Source organism: Equus caballus, chromosome 1, assembly GCF_041296265.1.
Source record: "Equus caballus isolate H_3958 breed thoroughbred chromosome 1, TB-T2T, whole genome shotgun sequence".
In the NCBI taxonomy this organism is placed as follows: Eukaryota; Metazoa; Chordata; class Mammalia; order Perissodactyla; family Equidae; genus Equus; species Equus caballus.
The window spans coordinates 62,210,233-62,231,295 of record NC_091684.1 but is presented as its reverse complement, the minus strand read 5'-3'; the positions used below and the strand labels follow the sequence as shown (position 1 = coordinate 62,231,295).

At 40.6% G+C, this 21,063-nt stretch overlaps 1 protein-coding gene across 50 annotated transcripts in view; it reads left to right on the top strand.

The window, feature by feature from the left end:
- The window catches only part of USP54 (ubiquitin specific peptidase 54), a 113,401-nt gene that overhangs the window by 79,207 nt on the left and 13,131 nt on the right, over window positions 1-21,063 (top strand). For 21 of the 50 annotated variants that reach the window (XM_070227216.1, XM_070227100.1, XM_014733251.3 and 18 more), the window contains 8 exons: window positions 1,662-1,793; window positions 1,968-2,348; window positions 2,568-2,799; window positions 3,729-3,862; window positions 13,026-13,193; window positions 15,719-15,838; window positions 16,773-16,968; window positions 19,023-20,413. In XM_070227216.1, the coding sequence (XP_070083317.1) occupies window positions 1,662-1,793; window positions 1,968-2,348; window positions 2,568-2,799; window positions 3,729-3,862; window positions 13,026-13,193; window positions 15,719-15,838; window positions 16,773-16,968; window positions 19,023-20,413 (2,754 nt within the window). The remainder of the gene's footprint in view (window positions 1-1,661; window positions 1,794-1,967; window positions 2,349-2,567; window positions 2,800-3,728; window positions 3,863-13,025; window positions 13,194-15,718; window positions 15,839-16,772; window positions 16,969-19,022; window positions 20,414-21,063) is intronic. The other 29 variants (XM_070227226.1, XM_070227146.1, XM_070227080.1 and 26 more) reach the window with 4 other exon arrangements.

Here is a 21,063-nt window from a genome sequence, read left to right as displayed (position 1 = left end):
TGTCCGCGCCCAGGATCCGAACCCTGGGCCGCCGCAGCGAGCGCATGAACTTAACCACTCGGCCACAGAGCCGGCCCCATAGAAATCATTTTTTAATATACCATTATCATATTTAAAAATATTAACAATACTTCCTTAAAACCACTAAATAACCAGTGAGTATTCAAATACACAATTATCTTACAAGTGTCATAAGTTTTTAATGGTTTGACTCAGAATCCAAATGAGGTCTACACATTGCAATGAGTTGATAAGTCTTTTATGTTTCTTTTAATCTGTAGGTTTTCCCTCTGTATTTTTCCTTGCAATTTATTGCTGAAGAACTAGGTAGTTTGTCTTGTAGATTCCCCTGATTCTAAATTTTGGTAATTGTATTCCTACGGCACACTTCAGCTTTTTTTTTTCTGTGCTCTGTATTTCTTGTAAATTGGTAGTTGGATTGAGAGATTTGGTCAGATTCATGTTGGATTTCTTTTGGTGACTATTGCATAGATGACTACTGCAAAGTGTGATTTTTTTTTGACCATATTTCTCAAACTGCAAACCAGGGAGAAGCCAAGTCACAGGATAAATAAGGGATATTTTCTGGGAGAGTCAGGTTTATGTTAAGGGTTTGTGAACAGCTGAGAGTAGGGTAGCATACCCCCATTGCTTTAACATTTGTAGATTTAGTTGCTTCAAGTGATTTCCTCCTGTCTTTCTTATGGGCTCAGAGGTAGCAAAGGATCAGATAAAAGTAATAAAAGATTGCATGGGTAATTGATTGAAAATATGTAGCCATATCACTACACTGCTGATACCTGAATATGTACAAGGATTTTCACATACTAACATATGAAAACAAAATTCTCTTAGCTCTCAGTGCATTTGAGAATCTAGATTTTCTCTAAGCCTGCCTTCTAATTTAATTTGCCTCTGACTTCTGCAGCTTAGATGATTGTATCCTTTGAAATCTGACCTTTGCTTTTATCAAAACATACTCATATATTTACATACTGTGGGCATAAAGCAGGGCAAGTTACATGAAAGAGCCCAGATCTCCTGGATTTCCCAGTGATTAGTATTGAGGGACAGTGAAGTGTAATCTCTGGGTGGAGCCGAATTTGGGAAAGCATGGGTTGGGGCCAGGAATGAGAATTATTCAAATTTCAAATGTCTTTTTAAGTGATTCATATTTAAGGTAGGTTTAGAACTGTGGGCAAAGGCTAGGGCACTTGGGATAATACCAGATGTAATAAAAATTAGGCTTTATTGGTATGTATTGCTAAAGAAGTGAAAGGAAAGCTCTGTCTTCTATTTATGAGAGTGAAAATGTATTGGTACATGACATTTTTATACAATCTTTAAAACTTTTGCCTTTTAAGATTACCAAGTGATGTTCCTTCTGGGTCACTGGGAAAGATTATGAGCAGATTGAGACTGCTAATTGCTCAGGAAACACTTTAAATTGGAAAGTTCCCAATAAATACTTGAGTTTCTCTGCATTTATCTATTGAGAGATTGCTGCTACACTTAAAGCAGATAGCCTTGGCCCCTACAGCTTCTGATACATGAATACACTAAATTTGTGGTACCTCCGTGAATCCCAAAGGGAGGCAAGGTTCCCAAGAGGTGGAGATTAGTCTCAGATACCAGCTTACCCCATTTCCTTGTTCTTCCAGGGCACCTGACTGATACTGAATGTAATCAGAAACTCACATCCAAGAAAGGGTCATTGATCGAGCGCAAGAGGAGCTCTGGCAGGGTTAGGAAGAAAGGCGATGAGCCACAGGCCTCAGGGTACCACAGTGAAGGCAAGCCACTCTGCATTGCTTCTCTTTCTTCATTCACTCTATCAAACTTTTGTCACACACCAGACTGGTTTCTCCTTTCTGCTCAAAGGGCTTTCCTTGTTTCTTCAACTTTAGGGTCTGGGTATCCATAATTATTTTAAATATTTATATTTGTTTCATTCTTTGTGTTTTTAGGAGAAACATTGAAAGAGAAGCAAGCTCCTAGGAATGCCTCTAAACCATCCAGCAGCACGAACAGACTGAGGGATTTTAAAGAAACAGTCAGCAATATGATCCACAACAGACCATCCCTGGCTTCTCATACCAATCTAGGATCTCCCTATGGGGGGAGGGGAGGAGACCAGACTGACAAAAAACCCCCTAGGAACCTGCCTCTACACTCTCATGACTGGGAAGTAGAGAGTACCAGCAGTGAGTCAAAATCCAGTTCTTCTAGCAAGTATCGTTCAACATGGAGACCCAAACGAGAGTCTCTAAATATTGACAGTATCTTTAGTAAGGACAAAAGAAAGCACTGTGGCTATACCCAGCTTAGCCCCTTTTCTGAGGATTCAGGTGAGAAGATAATTAGGGAAGAATTGGGCTTTTAAATAAAGTTGATTTGTGTAATTTAAAAAGCTGGGTTTTCTGGTAGACCTGGCAAAGTGCCTTTTTACCCTTTTGGGGATATGAGTTCAGTGAATGAGTAGCTGGAGGGAGGGGTTAATTATGTCTTGATTTGAGGCAGATGCTAAATCTACCTCCTTTTCCATACTTGTCCTTTGATCGGGATAGCTAAAGAATTTACACAAGATGAACGAAGCAAGCCACCTGCTTACGACGTTAAACCTGGTGGACCAAGCCCCCAGCACAAGCCCTGGGGCCCAGCACGGCCAGGCTCTCACCTTTTAGAGCAGCACCCTCGCCTAATTCAGCGAATGGAATCAGGCTATGAGAGCAGTGAGAGGAACAGCAGCAGCCCTGTCAGCCTGGATGCAGCCCTTCCTGAGAGCTCCAGTGTCTGCAGGTATTGTTTGGCCTTTGAATAGCGGCATTGTCCCTTGCAGCAATGTGAGCCACCAGGAGGCTTTTCAACTCAGACAAGTGGAGAGATGGACTTTATTACCATTGTGTGGGCAAGCAAAGTATTGTGCTCTATCAAATTTCTGTGGCAACAGCACCCTCTGCTGGGAGAAAGAGCAAAGGCATTTGAGAAAGGAGATAACTTTTAATTAAATATTATATGTAAAATAATTGTTTAGTAAATTACTTTTAATGAAAGAATGAATTAGTGCAGCAAAACTTATATAGTCCTATGATCAGAGAGAAAACTCAATTGCTATTTATTCTTGCCTTTCATTTTATGATAGGTTCTTTTTTTTCAGGGTCACTGGGGATTCTGTGTTTAATGAAGCCAATGATATTCATAATTCCATAAGATGATGACAGTTTAATAAAGCTCATTGTACCCTGTACATAGGGCCCATTTTGCTATAAATTTCATATCTTCATACATTGTTTTTACTGAGTTGCCACAGAGGCAAGTTTCCTAACTGTACAGCTGCTTTGGAAGGAGTGATTACACCTTCAAGGGTGGCAACCACATCCTCATACTTTCCCATTGTTCTTCCCTGGCCACAGGACCCTATTCAGTTTTATACATGAGAAGATGCTACAAAGGTGTAAGGAAGGAAGGCAATCCATATGAGAGCATTTGTTTATTAATTCATTAAGTAAACTTTGTGCCAGAAACTGTGCTAGATGCACAAAATGTGAATGAGGTGAGATAAGATGAGGGACTGAATGGATATTTCAATTTTTCAGAGGTAGTATAGTGGATACTTTAATTATATTAGTTTGATGTTTTGTTGTTTTTTTGAGGGAATTTAGTCCCAGGAATGTTGCTAGTTTATCACCCTTCTGTTTCTTTTACTGGACCCTGGTTCTCTTTTGAAGGGATCCAAGTGCTAAGAGATCAGCTGGATTGGCACCTTCCTGGCATCACATCCCAAAGTCTCACAGCAGTAGCATCCTGGAGGCGGACTCCACAGCATCCAGGAGTGGTTGGACAAAGAATCAGCCCATTGCAGGTAAGCAAAAGGACCCTGGATTTGGAGTATTGAATTTGACTGCCATTGCTATTTGGGAAACAGCCTTAGCTGAGCACATTTGAAATTAGAGGACAGTTGCACTTTGAATATTCCATCAGAATGTAAATGTACAGGCATGTGGGCTGCTCCATTTTTGGATTTATTTATTTTTTGTTCTCCATCACAGCTTGCCTGATTGTTTTTTTCTACCTTGGAGAGAGCCCTTGTGGGAGCAAGAAGGAACAGAAATATAGTGAACAGTGTCAGCAGCACCTGAATTCCATAGAAGAATAAGTCCTAGGGCTTTCCTTGATATAGAGGCAGCTTCTTGGGAATGGATTTCTTTCTTTCTTTTTTTTTTTTTTATTATGGTCTAAATAGTTTTTTAACATTGTGAAATTTCAGTTGTACATTAAGATTTGTCAAACACCATATAAATGTGCCCCTGCACCCCTTGTGCCCACTCTCTCCCCTCCCCTTCCCCCTGGTAATCACTAAGTTGTTCTCTTTGTCCATAAGTTTGCTTATATTCCACATATGAGTGAAATCATACAGTGTTTGACTTTCTCTGTCTGGCTTATTTTGCTTAACATGATGCCCTCAAGGTCCATCCATGTGACTGTGAGTGGGACAATTATGTCTTTCTTTTATGGCTGAGTAGTATTCCATTGTATATATATACACCACATCTTCTTTATCTAATCATCAGTCGCTGGTTACTTGGGTTGCTTCCATGTCTTGGCTGTTGTGAGTAATGCTGCAATGAACATAGGGGTGCATAAGTCTCTTTGTATTGTTGATTTCAAGTTCTTTGGATAAATACCCAGTAGTGGGATAGCTGGGTCATATGGTAATTCTATTTTTAATTTTTTGAGAAATCTCCATACTGTTTTCCAAAGTGGCTGTACCAGTTTGCATTCCGACCAGAGTGCATGGGGGTTCCCTTTTCTCCACAACCTCTCCACCATTTATTATTTTTTGTCTTGGTGATTATAGCCATTCTAACAGGTGTAAGATGATATCTAATGTAGTTTTGATTGGCATCTCCATGATTATTAGTGATATTGAGCATCTTTTCACATGCCTGTTGGCCATCTGTATATCTTCTTTGGAAAAATGTCTGTTCATATCCTCTGCCCACTTTTTGATTGGGTTGTTTATTTTTTTGTAGTTCAGTTGTGTGAGTTCTTTATATATTATGGAGATTAACCCCTTATTGGATATATGACTTGCAAATATTTTCTCCCAGTTCGTGGGTTGTTTTTTCATTTTGATCTTGGTTTCCTTTGCCTTCCAGAGCTCTTTAGTCTGATGAAGTCCCACTTGTTTATTTTTTCTTTTGTTTCCCTTGTCTGAGTTGACATCGTATTTGTAAAGATCCTTTTAAGACTGATGTCAAAGAGTATACTGCCTATATTTTCTTCCAGAAGTTTTATGGTTTCAGGTCTTACCTTCAAATGTTTGATCCATTTTAAGTCTATTTGTGTGTATGGAGGAAGATAATGATTTACTTTCATTCTTTTGCGTGTGGCTATCTAGTTTTCCCAACACCATTTATTGAAGAGGCTTTCCTTTCTCCATTGTATGTTCTTGGCTCCTTTGTCAAAGATTAGCTGTCCATAGATGTGTGGTTTTGTTTCTGGGCTTTCAATTCTGTTCCATTGGTCTGTATACCTGTTTTTGTACCAGTACCATGCTGTTTTGATTACTACAGCTTTCTAATATGTTTTGAAGTCAGGGATTGTGATGCCACCAGCTTTGTTCTTGTTTCTCAGGATTGCTTTGCCTATTTGGGGTCTTTGGTTGCCCAATGTGAATTTTAAGATTCTTTGTTTTATTTCTGTGAAGAATATCGTTGGAATTCTGATTGGGATTGCATTGAATCTGTAGATTGCTTTAGGTAGTATGCACATTTTAAGTATGTTTATTTTTCCAATCCATGTACGTGGAATGTCTTTCCGTTTCTTTATGTCATTCTCAATTTCTTTCAGTAATTTCTTATAGTTTTCTTTCTATAGGTCTTTCACCTCTTTGATTAAATTTATCCCTGGATATTTTATTCTTTTTGTTGTGATTGTAAATAGGGTTGTATTCTTGAGTTCTTGTTCTGTTAGTTCATTATTAGAGTATAGAAATGCCACTGATTTTTGTACATTGACTTTGTATCCTGCAACTTTGCTGTAGTTTTTAATTATTTCTAATAGCTTTCCAATGGATTCTTTAGGGTTTTCTATATATAAAATCATGTTGTCTGCAAACAGCAAGAGTTTCACTTCTTCATTGCCTATTTGGATTCCTTTTATTTCTTTTTCCTGCCTGATTACTCTGGCCAAAACTTCTAGTACTATGTTAATTAAGAGTGGTGAGTGTGGGCACCCTTGTCTTGTTCCTCTTGTCAGCGGGATGGCTTTCAGTTTTCCCCCATTGAGTATGATGTTGGCCTTGGGTTTGTCATATATGGCCTTTATTATGTTGAGGTATTTTCCTTCTATACCTGTTTTATTGAAAGTTTTTATCATGAACAGATGTTGTACCCTGTCAAATGCTTTCTCTGCATCTATGGAGATGATCATGTGGTTTTTATTCCTCCTTTTGTTAATATGGTGTATCACATTGATTGATTTGAGGATGTTGAACCATCCCTGTGTCCCCGGTATGAATCCCACTTGATCATGGTGTATGCTCTTTTTAATGTATTGCTGTATTTGGTTTGCCAATATTTTGTTGAAGATTTTTGCATCTATGTTCATCAGTGTTATTTGCCCGTAATTTTCCTTCTTTGTGTTGTCCTTGTCTGGCTTTGGGATCAGGGTGATGTTGGCCTCGTAGAATGTGTTAGGGATATTTCCGTCTCCCTCAATTTTTTGGAATAGTTTGAGAAGTTTGGTAGAATTCTCCAGAGAAGCCATCTGATCCTGGACTTTTAATTTGGGGGAGGTTTTTGGCTACTGTTTCAATCTCTTTATTTGTGATTGGTCTACTCAGATTCTCTATTTCTTCTTGATTCAGTTTTGGGAGATTGTAAGAGTCTAAGAATTTACCCACTTCTTCTAGGTTGTCCATTTTGTTGGAATATGGTTTTTCATAATATTCTCTTATAATCTTTTGTGGTTCTCTGGTATCTGTTGTAATTTCTCCTCTTTCATTTCTAATTTTATTTATTTGAGCCTTCTCTCTTTTTCTCTTAGTCAGTCTGGCTAAGGGTTTGTCAATTTTGTATATCCTCTCAAAGAACCAGCTTCTTGTTTCATTGACCCTTTTTACAGTCTTTTTTGTTTCAATTTCATTTATTTTTGCTCTAATTTTTATTATTTTCCTCCTTCTGCTGAGTTTGGGCTTTGTTTGTTCTTTTTCTAATTCTGTTAGGTGTAGTTTAAGATTATTTGAGCTTTTTCTTGTTTGTTAACATGGGCTTGTATTGCTATAAATTTCCCTCTTAGGACTGCTTTTGCTGCATCTCATAAGAATTGGAATGATGTGTTTTCATTCTCATGTGTCTCCAAATATTTTTTGGCTTCTCCCTTTATTTCTTTGATGACCCATTGGTTATTGAGTAGCATGTTGTATAGTCTCTACATTTTTGTTCCTTTTCCAGATTTTTTCTTGTAGTTGGTTTCTAATTTCACCGCATTATGGTCAGAAAAGATAGTAGATGTGATTTCAATCTTCCTAAATTTATTGGGGTTTGCCTTGTTTCCCAATATATGGACTGTCCTTGAGAATGTTCCATGTGCACTTGAGAAGAATGTCTATTCTGCTGTTTTTGGATGGAGTGCTCTCTATATATCTGTTAAGTTCATCTGGTCTAGGTTTTCATTTAAGTCCACTTTCTGCCTGTTGACTTTTTGTCTGGATGATCTATCCATTGATGTAAGTGGGGTGTTGAGGTCCCCTACTATTACTGTGTTGTCATTGATATCTGCTTTTAGGTTTGTTAATAGTTGCTTTATGTACTTTGGTGATCCTGTGTTGGGTGAAGACATGTTTATAAGTGTTATGTCTTCTTGGTGGAAAGTCCGTTTTATCATTATATACTGCCCCTCTGTGTCTCTCTTTACCAGTTTATCCTGAAGTCTACTTTGTCTGATATAAGTATGGCAACACCTGCTTTCTTTTGTTTGCCATTAGCTTGGAGTATTGTCTTCCATCCCTTCACTCTGAGCCTGTATTTGTTTCTAGAGCTGAGAGGTGTTTCCTGGAGGCAGCATATTGTTGAATCTTGTTCTTTAATCCATCCTGCCACTCTGTCTTTTGATTGGAGAATTCAATCCATTTACATTTAGAGTGATTATTGATATATGAGGGCTTAATGTTGTCATCTTATCACATGTTTCCTTGTTCTTCTGCATTTCCTTTGTTTCTTGTCCTGTGTATTTCAGACTACCAATTTGATTAGGTAGTTTTCTCTGTTGGTTTTCTTCATTTTCTTCTTGTTTATCATAAATATCTCTATTCTAATTATTTGTTTAGTGGTTATCCTTAGGTTTGTATAAAAAATCTCACAGTTGAGATAGTCCATTTTTCTGATAGCCTCTTATTTCCTTAGGCTATACTGATTCCATCCCTTTCCTCTTCCCTTCTAAGTTATTTTTCTCCTACCTTTTTCCATCTTGTGTGTTGTGAGTTTGTGGTTAAAATGATGAGATCATTTTTGTTTTGGTGTTTTCTTTTTCTTTATCCTTGATGTTAAAATTAAGTGTTTACTAAGCTGATCTGATAGAGAGCTGTCACTTTCTGATTATTGCCTACCCATTCATCTCCTTGCTCAGGGCTTTGTAGCCCCTTTCTTTCTTTCTTTTTTTTTTCAGGTGTGAGGGCCTTCTTGAGGATTTCTTGTAGGGGGGATCTTGTGGCAATGAACTTCCTTAGCTTTTGTTTATTTGGGAAACTTTTTATTTCCCTGTCATATCGGAAGGAGATTTTTGCTGGATAGAGTATTCTTGGCTGAAAGTTTTTGTCTTTCAGGATTTTGAATATATCATTCCACTCCTAGCCTGTAAGGTTTCTGCTGAGAAATCTACTAAAAGCCTGATAGGGGTTCCTTTGTAAGTTATTTTCTTCTGCTTTGCTGCCCTTAGTATATTTTCTTTGTCCTTGACTCTTGCCAGCTTCACTACTATAGGCCTTGGAGTGGGTCTTTTTACATTGACAATGTTAGGAGATCTGGAGGCCTCTTTCACATGGATTTCCAGCTCCCTCCCCAGGTTTGGGAAGTTCTCAGCTATTATTTCTTTCAACAAGCTCTCTGCTCCATTCTCTTTCTCTTCCCCCTCTAGAATACCTATAATACTTATGTTCCATTTCCTGATTGAGTCAGATATTTCTCTGAGAGCTTCCTCATTTCTTTTTAGTCTTAGTTCTCTCTTCTCCTCCCTCTGAAGCATTCCTATAGCACTATCCTCTAACTGGCTGATTCTCTCCTCCATATTGTGAGCTCTGTTGTTTAGGGAATCCGGATTTTTCTTTATTTCATCCATTATGGTTTTCATCTCTAACAATTCTGCTTTGCGGTTTCAATCTTCTTTGTGAAGAAGCTCCTGAATTTGTTAATTTGTCTTTCTGTGTTTTCTTGTAACTCGTTGAGGTTTTTTAACGATAGCTGTTTTGAATTCTTTGTCATTTAGGTTGTGGATTTCTCTGCCTTCAGGGTTGGTTTCTGGGTACTTGTCACTTTCCTTCTGGTCTGGAGATTTAGTATATCTACTCATACTGCTTGATGGAGTGGATTTTTGCTTCCTCATGGTGCTCTTATCTGATCGTAGCTGCCACGTATCACCACTGGGTGGGGATCAGGTGCTGTGTATTCTGGGTCCAGCACAAGCAGGGGCTCCTCAGCTCTGGCCACTGACTGCTTTTCTCTCTGAGCAACTGATCAATAGCAGATCTGGAGCACTGGACAGGGGGAGGGATACTCCCCAGTGCTTCCCCCAGCCCCTGCTTGTCTCTCTGTTTGGAGCTCTGGGCGATTGTAGGACTGTGCACTTTCCTTTTTCTTAGCTGCTGCTCCCTTGCTCACTACTCTGTGCACCAGGTGATAGTGGAGCTGGGGTGCTGGGTGGGGACAGGGTGCCTCTCCTCACCTGCACACTTTCCCTGCTGCTGCCACCAAGCTCTCTGGGCTGTGCTGTGGGTGATCCTAGGGCTGGAGTGTTGGGCAGGGATGGGGCACCTCCCTCTTCTGTGCACTTTCCCCTACACTGCTGCCACACCCTCTGCACTGTGCTTCAGATGATTCTGGGACTGCACACTTTCCCTGCTGCCCTTTTCACCTGTGTACTTCCTGCTGCCACAGCCTGTCTCTCTCCATGGAGCTCCTGCAGATCAGTTTCCACTTCCTCTGGAGGACCCAGCCCCATGACCACCTTGAGGCGTATGGCTGCCTGGGTCTCTCACACGTCTTTTGTGATATGTATATGTCCTCTGTTGGTGTATGAATGTCCTTTTGGTTGTATCTTCAAGGGGAGAGGCCAAGGGAGAGGCTCACTCCACCACGATGCTGACGTCACTCTCCTCCAATGCTTAATTTCTCAATAAATCAGACATTAACTCAGGAACGGCCAGATGGAAGAGATGCATAGGGCAAGGTGTGAGGAAAGGACGCAGAGCTTCCATGCCCTTTCCAAGTGTGCCACTGTCCCTGAATCTCTCCATGTGTTCACCAACCCGGAAGCTCTGGGAATGGATTTCTTATTGTTTAGTACTACGAATTGAGAGACAAGGTGGAATATGTAGGCTATGGGCAAAACTGGGAAATAAGCAGGTCAAGCCTACCCTTGCCTCTACATCCTGTCCAGTATCCCTGTTTTGTTTTCCATTCTTCAGAGTGCCTTGTGTCTCATACTCCCTCCTTCTCAAAGCAAACTCTCAAGGAATGATCTGACTCCTTCACACTAAATGTGAGTGATGGAAAACAGTTTAAAGAATGCTTTCTCTAAGAGGAACTAGCATTTTAACAAGTCAAAGTCTGAAGATAAAGGGATACTGGAATTTCAGGTGTGAAACACCAAGGGTAGATATTTGAGGTAGTCGTAAGGTTTAGCTACCTTTTACGTTCCTCTCACAACACACATATATACTTACAGTGCATGTTCTACTTAAGTGAAGATGCAGTCCAAATGGTTCAAAATAAATCTTTTATTTAGAACTGAAAATTGAGGTGCTAGCTAGGTAGTGTCCCCAGCATGGAGACTTTTTGCAATGACTGAGGGAAGGTGGTGAGTATACAATATCGTTTAGCCTGCTGAGGAGTTCTGGGAGCTACTTGTCTAAGTTAGAGGTCAAGCTTCTCTGAAAGATACGTTTCATCTTCTTTTCTGCTCTGTTAGATCAATTGGAATAGTGTGTGTGGGCAGAAATCTAACTATGGTCTGATTTGATAAGATTCTCGGTGTAGATCTGTGGCCAGCTTACTAGGGAATGAGGACAGAATACTGTGTGCAGGCCTGTAGAGATGAGACCAGGAACATTATTGGTATGACCAAAAATTCTCAAGATAACTATTGAAAGTTCTTAGAGGTGGCTGGAAGGGAGGTATGCAGCAGTAGTAAAACGTCATGAACTCTTTTAGGCTTGCATGCTATAGGTTGTTGACATCTAGCAGAGCAGAACAATACCTGTAGAAGCAGGTATCTCTGAAATCCTGGGCTGGAGTAGGTTATAGTTAGAAACTTGTGGAAGAAATTCATGCTTCCTAATGAAATTATGCATTTAGTTTATTTCCCACATTTTAATTTATTTCATATTGACTAACATTGCTTTGGGAAACTGTGATCATGCATGAGCCTATTCACCCTTCTCTTTTCTTGAGATAGCTAATACCTTTTCAACACATTAAAAACAGAATCTGATGATTTCTCTAATAGCCCTAATTCCAGACCAGCTGGGTAGATTCCTCAACTGGTAAAAGATATTTAGCAAGGAGTTATAACAAATTCCTCACACGTCATACCACCCCAACATCCTCTTTATAAAGTGAACCCTACCTATGCCCCACAATTTGATCCAGTTATTTTAGTCTGGCACAAAACAAATATTTTTATGTGGTGACTTTGATCACTCTTTTAAAAAATTACAGAAGTAAAATAAGTCCAACAATTCAGTAACCTGCCCTTTGCCTCTTCAAATTGAACGAACCAATGTTACCATTATGGTATATATCTTTCTACATCTTTTTCTATGCTTATACAATTATATAGATAAGTTTATTACTACCATTTTTTAAAAAATAAAATGAAGGGGCTGGCCCTGTGGCCGAGTGGTTAAGTTTGCGTGCTCTGCTGCAGGCGGCCCAGTGTTTCGTTGGTTCGAATCCTGGGCGCTGACATGGCACTGCTCATCAGACCATGCTGAGGCAGCATCCCACATGCCACAACTAAAAGGACCCACAACGAAGAATATACAACTATGTACTGAGGGGCTTTGGGGAGAACAAGAAAAATAAATAAATAAATAAATAAATAAGTAAATAAAAATAAAATGAAGTCATACTATACATATTATTCTGTCACTATTTTTTGCTTAATATATCATGGACATCCTTTTAGATCTATTTGGTTCCATCTGTGAACACTGATAAAATTAAGTTTTTACTACTATAGGTATTTTACAAACTCATTAAAGAGATGGTAGAAATTATGAGTGAGAAATTGACTTGCTTGAAGCTTCCCAGTAAGTCAGTGGCAGCATGTGGCAGAGAATGCTCCCTGATGATTAAGAGCATGGGTTGTGAATTTAACCTATTTGACTTTAATTCAGCTCCACTATTACCATCTGCGTTATCTTGGGCAAGTTATTTATCCTCTTTGTGACTCAGTTTCCTCATTCCTGAAATGTGGGCAGTAATAATATCTACCTCACAGGTTGTGAGAATTAAATAAAATAATATATGTAAAAGAGTTAAAACTATGCCCGTCACATAGTAAATGCTCAACAAATGTTAGTTGTCATGTTATTAAGCATTCAATAAATATTCATTATTATTATTATCATTCACAGTCCAGGTCTCATGCTGAATCTGATATGGAAAATGCTATCCAAAATATGAACTCCAAATTGAAGCCAAGAGTTCCAAAGGAAAAGCAGTGCAGTGGCCATAAATGCAGCAGGTGCTTAATCTTGGTTGTGGAATGCTGGCAACTTCTCTTCTCCCTTGCTTCTATTCCAGGTGGGGAGATATCTTCCAAAAGCGAACTGGATGAATTGCAGGAAGAGGTGGCCAGGAGGGCCCAGGAACAGGAACTTCGAAGGAAACAGGAGAAGGAATTAGAGGCAGCTAAAGGGTTTAACCCTCATCCCAGCCGCTTCCTGGACTTGGATGAACTGCAGAATCAGGGTAATTCTTGGGAGATTAGGTTGCAGGTGGTGGGGACAGAGAGAGGGGGGGAAGAAAAAAAGCGTTAAAGCTTGTAAATTCCCTGTCTTTTTAGCAAAGTTATATTTTATTATAATTCAGCCATTTTAGTGAGAGCTAAAGTAGAAGGTGACAAGCCTGTTGACTGCAGACAGTCACTGATTTGGGGCCCATCTATTAAAAGCCTATAGCCTAGAAATAGTATATTGTTCACAAAAAATATTTCTCATGAACATCTATAGAAGGTGTAAATAAAACTAGTCACAATTCAGAAACAGAAGAAAGGGCAGTGAACAAGCCACTCTGACAGTGAGGGGAATCCTAGTTGCTGGGCAGAAACATACCCTTGAGATTTCCCACCTGTAACTTCAGGAATGTGGATCTGCCAAACAGGTTCTAAGAAACACAGAGCCTGATTGCCTTTTGCTCCTCTGATGATTCATTTCCCAATCTCATACGATTTTCATGGACTTTACTTAAGCTTCCTCAGATGCCCCACATTAGTCACATTTTTTTCTTCAATTGCTTTAGGACATCACTTTGTATCATAAGAGACTAGCCTTCAAAATGTGAGTTCAAAAGGCTGAGGTATTTAACCTTAAATAGGCTCTGAAAACTGTATCTCCATTTTTCTTTCTATAAAATGAATTTATTACTCTATTATTCAGAACCCCCAGTTATCACAAATTGTGCTAAAGAAGTGTAAATAATAGGAGTCAATACTATTTTGGGTGATGACTTTCTACTGATCAATTCCCTCTTTTTATCAACACTTAGAGAAGCTTCCTGGGTTAATTTGGGGCCCTATTTGGGGGCCACTTTTCTCTTCTAATCCTATTGTCTTTTAATTCAAGGCAATTGTTGCCTTATATTTCCCAAGGCGTTATATTTGTTTCCAAATTAGTTTTAAATTCCTAATTCATTCGCTGTCCCTATGTTTGGATAGTCTTTTCTTACTTTTTGTCCTCAAGCTATATCACATTGGTATCTCAAGTTTATATTGCTTCTGAAAGAGGGATCTTGTCATCTCCCTCCCTCGCCTTTATTTCCCCCTCTGTCAGTTGGGTAGTACATTAAAGTTGAAAGGGAATCCTTCTGGCTATATTTCATTGTCAATTCTCCATACTTTGGTTCAGCATCTCCTGGAGGAGCAAGGAATAGAGTGCTAAAATTCTAGAGGGTAAGATAAAATCTAGTATAGTGATTGATCAATTGTAGTTCACCCATATCTCTGTAGGGAACTTTGTTTTAATGGCTCTAGCCACTACCTCAAATTATAAAGGTTGTTTATAGATTAAGTTGATAGATTAAATTGATTTCAATATGAGAAAACTTCAGGCCTGGAGAGTGGGGGACCAAATCTCTGGAGGTGGGCTAGAACCTGAATGCCTAGTTCTTCAGAACCGACTTGCTGCTTCCACTGCCTTCCCATTGCTCTCCAAAAGCCATGGTGAGTTAGGGAGTGAATGTTAGGGATGCGGAAGAACCGTTACTTGGCTCTGTTACCTGGAGGTAAGTGGAGGATGGAGACATTGTCAGAGAAATGACTCTGACATTTTGATTTGTTTTTCTTGTGAGCTTGTGAAAACTCACTGTTAAGCCCAATTGTAGGTCAACTTACATTACAGCTTACTACCAATTTACGGTTAGGAGTGAGTAAAAGGCGGTGGGGGGGGGGGTACATAAACCTGAGGATTCTTTTGCAAAAGTTGCTCTTATGGTACTTTCTCATTTGTTCACTTGGACTCTCCTGCTCCTGCTTTGGCACACATTCACTTTCAGAGGTGTGAATATCTCCACTTTCAGATATTCAGAGGAGGAATATCTCATGCTCACTGTATGGGAAGTTGACTTTTTTTGCAGTAGATTTGGTGAGCAAGGGCATGATAAAAGTAAATACTTAGCAGTGTTGATGAAAGGTATGTGTGTGCAAACCAACAACAAAGACGGTTCAACTGGCCTGGTAGATATATTGAGGTTAGGAACTGTAGATCACCTGTGCCCAAGAAGTGTACTGATTTTTCAGTTGAGGGTAGTGCAGAGTGGACTGTGAATTGATGTAGGAAAGAAGTGTTACAGATGGCTTTCCACAGAGTAGTAAAGCCACTTTTGCCTTAACACAGCAGTGGAGGTCTCAGCAGACATTCTGACACTGGTTGGCAAGATGTGTCTTATTGTGGGAAAGCAGGTCAGTTCCAGGCATAGGAACCCGCCTTTATGGTGTAGACAATAGTTTGTTCTTTCTTTGAAGGACCCCCTACGAGGTCTTGAAGTTGGAATCTGTAGGACAATGACATGCTTCTCTTTCATGACCTTGGTAAGATCTCAGTTAAGGCAAAAATGGGTGTCTTGTGTATTTCAGAGAATTCTTAATAGCAGTGGACAGTTGGAATAAGGGTAGACCAAAGGCTCAGCAGCAAGAATCTATGTGTACTGAAGGGAAACAACAGTACATAGAAAAAATTGGAATGAATTGTAATGAAAATGAAAAGTGCTGGCCCTTTCAGGGAGGAGTAACGGCTTTGAGAGGTCCCTGCAAGAGGCAGATTCAGTGTTTGAAGAGTCGCTGCATCTGGAACAGAAGGGAGACTATGCTGCAGCTTTGGCTGTCTGTAATGAAGCTATCTGTAAGTAACTCTAACTGCTATGGCTATGGCACTTTTAACTAACTTCACAGTAGGTATTATTAGTGTCATCACTCAGATGGGATAAAAACAGCTTTTATGTCTCCTCACTCTCACTCTCCCAAACTGAGGCCCTTTAGCTATATTTGCCCTTGAGATTTCTAAGTGTGCCACGCACTGTCACTGTGGCCTATGGATATGTACTGGAATAACCTCAGCAGGAGTCCACAGATGAACTATCCAGCTGTGCCTGCCTTCTCATCCCAAGATAAAGTTAGACCTCAGGTGTGAGGTTAGTCTACTCTTTCTCTAGTTACTGACTAGTGAGGTGGAGCTTATGGTAGGAAGAAATGAATAAGTTGGCTGTGACTTCCCAGGCCCGTGACTTTGCACTGCATATTTGATTCTTTGTTTCTCCCCTGCTTTCCTGGTATGGCGCACCCTAAGGTTACAGCAAGGGACTAAGGCTTAGAATTTGTATCTGGTTCTTAAATGTGACCCATAAGAGGCTGTGTTCTATAAAGACAGATACAGGTTTGGATCTTATTTCTGCTGTTGGCTGTCAGGAAGAGGGAGTTGGGAGCAGAGAGTGGAGACTAGAGTCGGACAGGTCAGTTGCAAAGGACAATGAGAGTGGCAACCTCTAAGACGGAATCACCAGTTTCTTCCAGACTCATTTTAGTTTAGTTGTTTTCTTTTCATTTGTTTTTTTAAATTTGAATTAACCTCTTTGGCCTCCATGGCTTCTATGAATGTTCTTTATAGCCAGAGCCTGTTCTGTGCCCTGGACAGCATAAGCATGGTCCACGCCTTGCATTCCTGCTGCATATTTTGAGTTTTACTGCATATCTTTGCTCATTTTTGGTTCAATTTTATTCTTTTTATTTTTGTTTGTATTTTGTGTTCTGTTTCTGCTGTATTTTCTTTTGCATTTTAGCTAAACTAAGACTTGCCCTGCATGGTGCCAGCTCTAGCACGCACAGCAGAGCCCTAGTCGATAAGAAGTTGCAAATCAGTATTCGAAAAGCGCGGAGCCTGCAGGATCGCATGCAGCAGCAGCAAGCATCGCAGCAGCCGTCGCAGCCCTCAGCCTGCCTCCTCACACAGGGGGAGGCCCTCCCTCAGACAACAAGGTAGTGCCTGGGAACCACTGTAGTTTATGGATGCCAGGGGAGGAAGTGACCATGGGTGCTCCACAGCCAGAGCTCTCATTGTCTTGGCGCTACAGGGGAGATAGAAGAGTCCTCTGAAAAGATTTCTTCTCTCAGGTCAGACATACAGTGAAAAACTCTTCTCACTGCTGGTCCTTTTCTTTTTTTTTTATTTTGAGTAAGATTAGCCTTAAGCTAACTGCTGCCAATCCTCTTCTTTTCGCTGAGGAAGACTGGCCCTGAGCTAACATCCGTGCCCGTCTTCTTCTACTTTATATGTGGGATGCCTACCATAGCATGGCATGCCAAGTGGTGCCATGTCTGCAGTTGGGATCCAAACCGGCGAACCCTGGGCCGCCGAAGCAGAACGTGCGCACTTAACTGCTGCGCCACTGGGCTGGCCCCTGCTGGTCCTTTTCTTAAGAGTTCCTAGAAAGATGCAGAAAGTATAGCATAATAAGTAGACCACTTGTCCATATTTCCTGTGGGTGAGTTTGTGCCTGGATTATGTAATAACATGATTATTAAGTTTGTATGTATTATATTCTTAGACATGGCAATCTGAGCTACATTTCATATTGCAGGAGAAACTATATGATTTATTTTGGTATTTCAGTGTTTCCTATCACTCGTGGAAGCAGAGAAAGCAGTCTTCCTTGTTCTCTTGAACCAGAAAGAAGAGACACAATGCTTCCCTTTGTTTTGCTTCCCTATAGCAAGGACTAGGAAAAAAGTCCCTGTGGCCATTGGTGTAGTTCCCCCATTTTAGCCCTTGAATTTGGCTGTTACTTAGAATAGATAGATTTAAGTAAAAATTATTTTTGGCTGTTAACAAGCCTGAGCAGCTTTCATAAAATAAATATTATAAAAGCAGCTAAGAGGTTTTTTAACATTTATTTATGCCTTGGCACTAAGCTAGACACTTTATGTTTTATTTTATTTAATTCTCACAATAACCTTAGGAGATAGGGACTATTATTTAGCAATGTTTTATAAATAAGGAAACTCAGGCTCAGAAAGGATAATATAAATAAAGTACCCAGGATTACTCAGCTGGTAAGTGGTAGAAGCATGGAATCCAAACCCACATCTGTTTGACTCCCATTAGTTTCCCATATAAGTATAATATCATATTCTTCATAATGTGGTAAGGGTGACTGGGTGACTATACCCATAAAAGTTTATGGTATATTATCATTCAAATTTAGTGCTTGTAGCTAGGATCTTCCTTTTTCTTCTTTTCTCCTGTTTTATATTCCACTATTGAATGCTGATCCAAGAATCCCATCAGAGATGTGTTTTGAATTTAGGCAACTAAACTCTCCAGAAAACTTATGCCATTTGATGTATGTGAGTGATTGAAGTTTTTTTTTAAGTGCTTCTAATACTGAGTTTTTTAGTTCAGAAGTACAAAGCAATTAGTGAGAAACCAGCTAAATGCAGTTAATCCCTACTTCCACTCCCAAATCTCAAGAGAGTTACAGTGCATTACTTTGGGGAAACATCTCAGTATGTAATACAACCAAATCCAGATTATGAAAACACACTTGAAATGGTTGATTTCTATATAATCTATGAGCCAAAATCACCCTGTCCTGTAAATGTGGCCTTTTGGTGCTTTTGGCTGGTCTGCCTCTCAGGACCCCAGGTATGAGTGATTTCTAGGCTTTGCTTACCTTCCATGTCATCTGCATGTGGGACTAGCAATTTTTGTTTTCTAATCTGTGAGTAGAATAAGATGGGAACAGGACTTCACAGGTAGTGAGGAATATTGGTGAGGGCTTCATGTAATAATATTGTGTGCAACTGTGGTGAGGGCATTCAATAAAGAGGATTAATACTACCTGTTGTTTGGGTGTGAGCTGACCATATGCCTTCTCTTGTAAACCTCTGAATTATTGGCTCTACTTATGCTTTTCTTTTCATTTATTTTCACCATTCCCTCTGTGGATAGCTAGAAATGAGAACTGAGTGAACAGTTCTTTTTGCAAGTGGAATCAAGGCAGCTTATGACTGGCTCTCTCCATTTCTTTCAGTGAACAGCCTATCCCGCTCCAAGTATTGTTAAACCGGGAGGCCCAACTGGAACCCTGCACAACTACAGAGTTTGGGGCCAGTTCTTTCGTCCGCTCACCTGCTTCCTGCCATGAGTTGCGCTCATCACTATTCCCAGAGTCATCTGCCCTGTCTGCTCCACAGCACAATTCCCCCAATAAGTCTGCCTCAAACCTTCTGACTTCAGCTGAGGTGGATAGCACTGACCCCTCTGCATTCCATAGGTCGGGCTTACCTAAAACACTAGGGAGGACTGAGAAGAATTCTCATCATGGTTGGGAACCACTGGTTGTACCAGAGGGTAAGCTGCAAGGCTGCAGGGGTGACAACAGCAGTTGCATCAGGTACCCCCCACAAGAAGGAAGAGGCATTGATCAAGAACAGCTATTCCAAGACAAGAGGGATCCTGCTGACTCATCCCAGGTGATGCCTTGGTCACATCCAACTGGAACAACCACCTCTGAGAGAGGAGATGCACACAGCCTAGGCTGTAGTCCTTCAAGTTCATCAGTTCAGCCCAAACTTCCCCTGTACAGAGGCTGCCACCCCATAATGCCTGCTGCTTACTCATCTGTGCTTCACTCTCCTGATACTGTACAGAAAACTAACCAGTGCTTCCAAACCAAAAGCCTGAAAACTTTGACTTCAAAAGTGGATGGAGGCAATGAGGAGCCCTATAGGCCAGAGTTTCCCAGCACAAAGGGGCTTGTCCGCTCTCTGGCAGAGCAGTTTCAGAGAATGCAGGGTGCCTCCACAAAGGATGGTACAGGTTCCCAGGATAGAAGTTTGCCAAATAGTCTAAGGAAGAACTCTTCTTCTGACTCTAAGCCTCCTTTCCTACAGGGTCAAGGGAAAGGCCATTGGCCTTGGGCAAAACAGCAATCCTCTGTGGACGGTAGGGGCAGACTGCCTTCCTGGGAAAAGCCTGTTGATCATCCTTCTCTTGGCATGAACTCTGGGCTACCTAATGGTGAAACTTCTAGGGGAGGACAGCTCAGGTTGGCAGAGCCAGGTATGTACCAAGGAAAGCCGTCTCAAGTGAGCAATGCTAGGCCTAAGGAGCTGGACAGTGGCATTGACTTGGGGACTTCCTTGCCTTTGGATTCCTGGGTGAATGTCACAAGGCTCTGTGATTCTCAGCTTAAACATGGGGTCCCTGTGCCAGGAATGAAGTCCTCCCCCTACGATTCCCATATCTGTGTAGCCTATCCAGAAATAAACCACATCCATTTGCATCCACATTGGAACCAAGACACAGAGCAGGAGACCTCAGAATTGGAGTCTCTCTACCAGGCCAGTCTTCAGGCTTCTCAAGCTGGCTGTTCTGGATGGGGGCAGCAAGATGTGACCTGGCATCCACTTAGTCTAACAGGTAAGAATGCAACAGGGGCAGGGGGAGCGGGGGACATATGAAAGCTAAAAACAGGGGGGAAAGATCAGAAGGGGGGGTGGTGGTCTGTTCAAATAATATCCCTAGCTTAAGAGGTGGTAGTAGAACTGACTTTATTCATAAAGAATTCAGGACAAGGGCTAGATACTTTTCTAGCTGGAGTGAAGAATGGGGACAGAATCATCGCTCACAGTCTGGTTCCCTCCTTCTAAAGAAAGAGACCAATGAGTATATGCCCAGAGATTCTGTAGTATGCAGTATTAAGGAATGGTTCATAGGTCTTTGAGAGTGACTCAGGATAAGGTGGGGGAGGCTGAGAGGAAAAGTCATCCTTCTGTGGCTTAAAAGCTGAACTAATCCCAAGATCTAGCTTTCAGATCTAACTTGCAACAAGGATGTCTACATTGAGCCAAGTCTCCAATGTGGTATTTCCAGATCATTACTGAACCAGCAATATCAATAGTTTTCCTTGATCCCTTCAGGAACTGCCAGGTTTAGAATTTTCAAGGTGATATGCCTATAGGGTACCTGTTCACTGACTCTCCATGAGATTATATGATGTGAAGAGTGATGTCAACACCTTAAATGCACATCACAGACTTAGTTCTGGAAATTGAAGATATGAAGAATAT